Below are 9,490 nucleotides of genomic sequence, written 5' to 3'. Positions count from 1 at the left end.
AAAAAGTTTAAAATGAAATGTAAACAGCAAAATTATCTGATCATGGTCCCTCTGATTGTTCACGTCAAAATGTGCCGTTTCCTGGATCCTAAAGTATCTTCAAGGTCTTGAAATCAGACATTAATGTGATTTTGGTGTGAGTTTGTAACAGCAGCCAGTGATTTCTCTGGAGCATCTGCAGCTTTTATTGTTTTTGTTAAACATCTGTAGTGTCTCTTCTCCCTCTCGATCAGCAGCTGGAGTTTGTTTTTTCTTGAGTTTATAATGTGAGTTTATAAGAGTTTAATTTATTAATATTATGATGTTATTAATCGTGTTGTTAGACGTCGGTGCTGACGCTGTGGAGGCTCGTCTCACGTTCAGGAGCTGGAGTTTGTTGGTCTTTTGTCTTTTGTTTAATAATGATCATATTTGATTTGAGTTGTGTCCTGGTTAGACGTCGGTGCTGACGCTGTGGTGGCTCATCTCCCTCATGGTGAGCAGCTGGAGTTTGCGGTACAAGGTGCTGATGTCCAGCGGCAGTTCCACGTGGTGCTGTTGGAAGGAGCGGTAGCAGAGGTTGCGTCCGTCCCAGGAGCACGTGGGGCGCTGGAGGCAGAAGGGCACCGGGCGCGTGCACGTGGGGCAGTAGTGCGCGCGACGGCACTGGGGCGGGGGCGGGGGCGGGGTGCAGCAGCCCGGCCCGTTGGCCTCCGTCAGGAAGGTGGGCGGGTACGAGTCCGGCGTGTTGCTGTGGCGGAAGTCCTCGTTTCCGCAGTGACACTCGGGGCCGTTGCTATGGCAATCCGGCGTGTTGCTATGGGGATAGTCGTGTTCCGGGAAACGCCGGTATTCTGGACCGTTACTGCGGCGCTCGGGCTCACTCCTGCGGTCGGGTTCACTGCGCCTGTCGGGTTCACTGCGCCTGTCAGGTTCACTGCGCCTGTCAGGTTCACTGCGCCTGTCAGGTTCACTGCGCAGGTCCGGCGTTGGGGGAGTGGGCGGAGCCGACAGAGCCAGAGGGCGGGTCATGGTGCTAAACTCCGCCTCCCCGTCGTTGTCTGCCTTCTCTGACTCCTCCTTCTTACAGCAGTAATACTGAAACACCAAACAAAAGGGTCAGTGACTCACCACAGACACAAACTGAAACACCAAACAAAAGGGTCAGTGACTCACCACAGACACAAACTGAAACACCAAACAAAATACAAACACAACATCAGTGGGAGCAGAGAGACATTGAGCTTCGCTGTGATTGGACAGAGTCTGCTTCCTGTTTTATTTCCTGGACATTGGTCCGGGGTCTTGTCGGTTTGAGCTCCCTGGCTCCTCTGCTCATGCACACGCCCCAAGAGCTGTTACAGTTTAAATGTCGTCGATTTGAGCTCCCGAGGCACAAAATTCCCTCCTCAATCGTGCGTCTATGTTTTTGAAATAAATGTTTTTTGTAATGTTTGTCTTTTCTCTGTCCTCGTCCATCAGGACTCAGAGACACGTCCTTTGTTTTTGACGATGTATAAATCAAACTGAATTGCAGGAGTTTTCCTGTCTTCAGTGTCTCCAGTGTGACAGAGGTGAGTGTCGCCCTCTACTGGAGTTTTATGACATGTTCAGATCTGAGGAAACGACTCTGGAAACTCACAGTGTAAATGTTTGAATCATGTTGTTTGTGCAGTGGGACGATTCTGGAGGAGAAATGATCCTGTCAATCTGTGTGAACTTTACCACGCACACATGAACCACGCACACATACACACTAATGAACCACGCACACACACACTAATGACCCACGCACACACACACACTAATGAACCACACACACTCACACTAATGACACACACACACACACTAATGACCCACGCACACACACACTGATGAACCACGCACACTCACACAAATGAACCACGCACACTCACACAAATGAACCACGCACACTCACACAAATGATCCACGCACACACACACACACACACTAATGAACCACACACACTCACACTAATGACCACGCACACACACACACTAATGAACCACACACACTCACACTAATGACCCACGCACACACACACACACACTAATGACCACACACAACACACTAATGACCCACGCACCACACACACACACACACACACGCACACACACTCACACTAATGACCCACGCACACACACACACTAATGAACCACACACACTCACACTAATGAACCACGCACACACACACTAATGAACCACACACACTCACACTAATGAACCACGCACACACACACACAAATGATCCACGCACACACACCACACACACACACACACACTAATGACCACACACACACACACCACGCACACACACACACTAATGAACCACGCACACACACACACACTAATGACACACGCACACACACACTAATGAACCACACACACTCACACTAATGACCCACGCACACACACACACTAATGAACCACACACACTCACACTAATGAACCACGCACACACACACACAAATGATCCACGCACACACACACACACTAATGACCCACGCACACACACACACACACACACTAATGAACCACACACACTCACACTAATGACCCACGCACACACACACACTAATGACCCACACACACACACACACACTAATGACCCACGCACACACACACTGATGAACCACGCACACTCACACACTGATGAACCACGCACACTCACACTAATGACCCACGCACACACACACTGATGAACCACACACACTAACACTGATGAACCATGCACACACACTAATAAACCACGCACATTCACACACAAATGACCCACGCACACTAACACTGATGAACCATGCACACACACACAAATGACCCACGCACACCAACACTGATGAACCATGCACACACACACAAATGACCCACGCACACTAACACTGATGAACCATGCACACACACACTAATAAACCACGCACATTCACACACAAATGACCCACGCACACTAACACTGATGAACCATGCACACACACACAAATGACCCACGCACACTAACACTGATGAACCATGCACACACACACTAATAAACCACGCACATTCACACACAAATGACCCACGCACACTAACACTGATGAACCATGCACACACACACTAATAAACCACGCACATTAATGTACCACGCACACTAAACACCACGCACACTGACTAACCACCACACACACTTAATGTAACACGCACACACCACATCAATATCACACACACACATGAACCACGCACACTCACACAAATGAACCAACACACACACAAATGACCCACACACACACACACACAAATGACCCACGCACACACACACAAATGACCACACACTAACATGATAACCCATGCACACACACACTAATAAAACCACGCACATCACACACAAATACCACGCACACTAACACTGAAACACATGCACACACACACACTAATGACCACGCACACTCACAACCATGCACACACACACTAATAAACCACGCACATTCACACACAAATGACCCACGCACACTAACACTGATGAACCATGCACACACACACTAATAAACCACGCACATTAATGTACCACGCACACTAATGAACCACGCACACTCACACTAATAAACCACGCACATTAATGTACCACGCACACTAATGAACCACGCACACTCACACTAATGAACCACGCACACTCACACTAATGAACCACGCACATTAATGTACCACGCACACTAATGAACCACGCACACTCACACTAATGAACCACGCACACTCACACTAATGAACCACGCACATTCACACTAATGAACCACGCACACAAATGAACCACGCACACTCATACTAATGAACCACGCACACTAATGAACCACGCACACTAATGAACCATGCACACTAATGAACCACGCACACTCACACTAATGAACCACGCACATTCACACAAATGAACCACGCACACTCACACTAATGAACCACGCACACTAATGAACCACGCACACTAATGAACCACGCACATTCACACTAATGAACCACGCACACTAATGAACCACGCACACTAATGAACCACACACACTAATGAAGCATGCACACTAATGACCCACGCACACTCACGCACACTCACATAATGAACCACACACACACTAATGAACCACGCACACTAATGAACCACGCACACTAATGAACCACGCACACTCACACTAATGAACCACGCACATTCACACTAATGAACCACGCACACAAATGAACCACGCACACTCATACTAATGAACCACGCACACTAATGAACCACGCACACTCACACTAATGAACCACGCACACTCACACTAATGAACCACGCACACTCACACTAATGAACCACGCACATAATCACACAAATGAACACGCACACTCACACTAATGAACCACGCACACACATTCACACTAATGAACCACCACTCACACTAATGAACCACGCACACTAATGAACCACGCACACTAATGAACCCACGCACACACACTAATGAACCACGCACACTAATGAACCACTCATACTAATGAACCACGCACACTAATGAACCACGCACATTCACACTAATGAACCACGCACACAAATGAACCACGCACACTCATACTAATGAACCACGCACACTAATGAACCACGCACATTCACACTAATGAACCACGCACACAAATGAACCACGCACACTAATGAACCACGCACACTAATGAACCACGCACACTAATGAACCACGCACACTCACACTAATGAACCACGCACATTCACACAAATGAACCACGACACACACACACTAATGAACACGCACACACTAATGAACCACGCACACTAATGAACCACGCACACAATCACACTAATGAACCACGCCACACCACACCACACACAATAAAACCACGCACACTAATGCACACAAAATGAACCACGTCACACTAATGAACCACGCACATTCACACTAATGAACCACGCACACAAATGAACCACGCACACTAATGAACCACACACTAATGAACCACGCACACTAATGAACCACGCACATTCACACAAATGACCCACGCACACTCACACTAATGAACCACGCACACTAATGAACCACGCACATTCACACACTAATGAACCACACACACTCACACTAATGAACCACGCACATTAATGTACCACGCACACTAATGAACCACGCACATTCACACTGATGAACCACGCACACTCACACAAACGTGTTTAGATTTGACACAACAAAGGTCTAAAGTGTGATCATCGTGTGAAACATCAAACCCACGACTTTCCAAACAAACATGTGTCATACTGTAGGGGTCAGAGGTCAGGGGTCAGAGGTCAGAGGTCAGGGGTCAGGGTTTATTGGATCTATACAACTGTAAACAGAAACATGAGTTTATTTCTTCGGGGGAGCGTGAACCGACAGACGTCACTGTGGCTTTAGGCTGTGGGAGCTCAAATCGACGGGGAGCCCATTTCGACAGGACACTGGCTCTCTTCATGTTCTTATTTGGCGTAGTGTGTTGGACATGACACATGTTTCGTGTTTGTGCGTGTGACGCCGTACAGCGCCCTCTAGTGTCGCGCGGTCGTACCTGCAGCCTGCAGAGGCACAGCACCCCCACGATGGTCAGCAGAATGACCGCAGCCAGTACGGCTCCGGCGATGACCACTGTCCCCGCGGACATGAGACACGCCCCCCATTCACCACCTGCACACACCGGACACACAGACCATTACACACTCACACACCGGACACACAGACCATTACACACTCACACACCGGACACACAGACCATTACACACACAGACCATTACACACTCACACACCGGACACACAGACCATTACACACCCACACACCGGACACACAGACCATTACACACTCACACACCGGACACACAGACCATTACACACTCCACACACCGGACACACAGACCATTACACACTCACACACCGGACACACAGACCATTACACACTCACACACCGGACACACAGACCATTACACACCCACACACCGGACACACAGACCATTACACACCCACACACCGGACACACAGACCATTACACACTCACACACCGGACACACAGACCATTACACACACACACACCGGACACACAGACCATTACACACTCACACACCGGACACACAGACCATTACACACTCCACACACCGGACACACAGACCATTACACACTCACACACCGGACACACAGACCATTACACACCCACACACCGGACACACAGACCATTACACACTCACACACTGGACACACAGAGACACTGGAGGACATGAGGGACGTGCCCAAGGGCACAATGGCAGTCTGTGTTATACCACCAACGTAACACATCCAGGACCAGACTCAAAGCCGGACAAGGATCCAGCCAGGTCCTGCCCGGGATCCAGGTCCTGCCCGGGATCCAGGTCCTGACCGGGATCCAGGTCCTGCCCGGGATCCAGGTCCTGCCCGGGATCCAGGTTCACATCTGCACCAAGCCTCAGATCAACAGTTCAACAGAGATTTTTAAAATCCAGTCCTGATTCTGATCTGTGACCTGACTCATTATTCACTTTAGTTTTTTCTTTTCTGAAAAATGTGAATTTTCCCGTCACAGTTTCACGGGTTTTAGAACCTGGATCTGATGTTCCTCTCACCTGTTAAAACACTGTGGGGTCATTGGTCCGTCTGCTCCTCACTCACACGAGCCGATAGTCCAGTTTCCATCCATCCAAAACTCAAACAAACAAAACAAAACAAACAAAACAAAAGTGTGTCCTTCTCTCCAGAGGAAAACCCACTGCACAAGGAGACGAAGTGTAAATAAAATAAAATAAAAATGTCTTAATCCAGCCTGAGCCAGTGCACACGCTCCTGATGCTGAGGACGAGAGAGAGAGAGAGAGAGAGAGAGAGAGCGCTCTGCCCCCCTCTGCTCGGGCTCGTGCACGTGAGCGCGTGCACGTGAGGGGGCAGGTCGCAGAAGCACTGTGACCTGCCTCCTTTAGTTTTTCTACCAAATTTAAGCCTGAATTCTGTAATCAGAAAATAACCTTTACTTTTAATATGTGAACATTAAAAAACACACAATAGTCTTGGTTTAGTCCTGGTCTAGTCTTGGTTTAGTCCTGGTTTAGTTCTGGTCTCTCTTTACTCAGACTCTTCATTCCTGTTTGTGATTGGAGAATACACCTGCTTAGTTCTCAGAGTTCAGTCCTGGTCTGGTCTTGGTTTAGTCCTGGTTCAGTCCTGGTCTGGTCCTGGTCTGGTCCTGGTCTGCTCTTGGTTCGGTCCTGGTCTGGTCCGGTCCTGGTTTAGTCCGCTCCGGGCCTCCGTACTCTCTTTGTGGAGCAGGTTTTATTGTGTGAATTATTGACGAGGGCGTTTGTGGTGATTCTTGTCGGGAGCGAGTGGAGCGTGAACACGAGACGTTAATGCAGCCCCCAGAAAAGAACTAAGAGCCCGAGATCCAGCGTGAGAGTCCTGAGTGCACAGGCCCGGGGTTAGACTCCCCCGTCCGGTCTGAGTGTGTGCTGAGGAGTGTTCATGGGCGGGATTGGGCTCCATGTACTCTGGCTCCAGGTCAGTTTGTGTGTAAGATCGTAGCTCCTCACTCTGACCTTCAGGTGTTGGTCTGAACCTGCTCCGCTCTCCTGCGGGTTTTTATTTCACTATTTTGTGAAAAAAAAAAATCAACATATATTAAAATCAAAGAGCCACTAAACACCAAAGTCACATTTTTCTCCTGATTCTCTGTGTAAATGGATCCGGACAAGTGGTAACAGAGGGAAACAGGGTCAGATTTTTGACATTCAAATGTGTCTTATTCAGAAACTAGAGGAACTATTGAAATAAGTAAAGTATCAGAATGTAGGAAAGAGTTACACTCCAACAGGGTCAAGTTAAACCTGTGAGATTCTTTCAAGTTCAACACAAAAAATTAAAAAACTCATGTCGGTAACAGAGGGAATGAAATATGCAGCACTTTTTGGTCAATAAATCCAAACAGTGATAACTCTTGGTTCTCACTTCCATATCCTTAACAAACTGGTTTGAATATTTGCTTCATATAGTTTTCTACCATATGGTACAAGATTAGGTTGAAAAACCTCTGACTTTTTGACTCATGAGATTTTTTATTAAGAAAGTTCATGGTAACGGAGGGAAAAGTAACGGAGGGAAAATTGTACAAACAAGTAGAAGGTGCAGGATTTTACATCATTTGTGGCTTTTTTCTTCCGAATACTTTAATATTACTTCAAAATGAAAGAAACTATTTCTATAAAATATGTCAGTCCTTCCAAACAAATTTTTTATCATTTTAAATACTTTTTTTTGAAAAATCATGTCCCTTCATCAACACTTCAAAGATGGAAAAACACAAGATATGATGAAATACAAACATTTATTTACATGATTTTCAGGTCTTTGAAATTTGGGAAATAATTTTTGTTCCATGTTTCATTCATGGTCTGTTTAAAACAGATGGAACTTTAGAACCAAAAATGGAACAGAAAAAAGGTCAACAGTTTGATAAACTCGAGTACATATGTATCTGTTCAATACATTTTTATATCAGATGAATTAAATTGAGTTTTTGGCCTTGATGTTCACTTCTGCTTGACCGGGACCAAATGTGTCTGAAATAGAAGTCTTATTTTGGCATTTTTGTGCAGATTTGTTAAAAAATGTGACTTTTGGGTCAGAGTCGTGTTTGTATCGGCATCTTTAGGATCAACTACGGTCACGACTCTTGAGTTTTAGGGTTGGAGTAATGGCGCTGATGAGTTAGACGCAGGTTTTTACATGATGTGGCATCGACCTGGCACCACCGGGCACCACCATGTCCCGCTGCGTCTGGAGAAAAGGAAAACACTGTCATCCGAGCACAAATGTCCGCACTGTCAGTCAGCTGTCAATCATGGCTCCAAATACTTCAGTTTGCTTTGATACTCATGGTCAGAATTCCAGACCCGGACCTGACTCCAGATTTGACGCTGTGACTGCTGACCTCGATGAGCTTCACTTGGAGCTGGACTCTGCGGGTGACGTCACTCAGGACTCTTCTTCTTCTTCTTCCCGTCTGTGCTTCAGCAGCAGCTGCTGTCCAGATCTTCAAGGTCACGAATGAAGTGAATCTTAATCAGACCAGAAGGACACGACTCTGAGGTCAAACACTTCTGCAGGAATCAAAGAGTCTCCAGAAAGAATCTGCTCATGAAACCAACAGGATCATATTCAATATTACATTAGTACTAGTAGTAGTAGTAGTAGTAGTAGTAGTAGTAGTAGTAGTAGTAGTAGTAGTAGTAACAGTAGTTAGTAGTAACAGTAGTAGTAATAGTAGTAGTAACAGTAGTAAGAGTAGTAGTAACAGTAGTAGTAGTAGTAGAAAGCAGTAGTTAAGTAGTAGTACTAGTAGTAGTAGTAGTAAACAGTATAGTAGAGTAGTAAACAGTAGTATATGGTAAGTAGTACAGTAGTAGTAACTAGTAGTAGTAGTAGTAGAGAACAGTAGTAGTAGTAGAACAGTAGTAGTAGTAGTAACAGTAGTAG

At 46.4% G+C, this 9,490-nt stretch overlaps 1 protein-coding gene across 1 annotated transcript; it reads right to left on the bottom strand.

Annotated features, from left to right (window-relative positions):
- Nucleotides 1–432: 432 nt before the first annotated feature.
- On the bottom strand, nt 433–5,625 carry LOC110171773 (protein FAM163B). The gene is made up of 3 exons (XM_020937554.1): nt 5,533–5,625; nt 962–1,077; nt 433–739 (listed from the first exon to the last, which is right to left on the bottom strand). Exons 1-3 carry the CDS (start codon nt 5,623–5,625, stop codon nt 433–435), a joined length of 516 nt encoding a protein of 171 aa, XP_020793213.1.
- Between the last annotated feature and the right edge of the window lie 3,865 nt (nt 5,626–9,490).

Source organism: Boleophthalmus pectinirostris, unplaced genomic scaffold, assembly GCF_026225935.1.
Source record: "Boleophthalmus pectinirostris isolate CB_2022bp ecotype Guang Dong unplaced genomic scaffold, ASM2622593v1 HiC_scaffold_4, whole genome shotgun sequence".
Lineage (NCBI taxonomy): Eukaryota > Metazoa > Chordata > Actinopteri > Gobiiformes > Gobiidae > Boleophthalmus > Boleophthalmus pectinirostris.
Note: the sequence above shows the minus strand (reverse complement) of the source record. Positions and strands in the feature narration are given on the sequence as shown.

Excerpts from the sequence above, each read along its gene's own strand:
- LOC110171773 (XM_020937554.1), bottom strand. The coding sequence starts at position 5,625 with ATGTCCGCGGGGACAGTGGTCATCGCCGGAGCCGTACTGGCTGCGGTC. Across the intron at positions 1,078-5,532 it reads TGTGCCTCTGCAGGCTGCAG|TATTACTGCTGTAAGAAGGA; the intron begins GTACGACCGCGC and ends TTGGTGTTTCAG. Across the intron at positions 740-961 it reads CCCACTCCCCCAACGCCGGA|CCGCCACAGCAACACGCCGG; the intron begins CCTGCGCAGTGA and ends AAACGAGGACTT.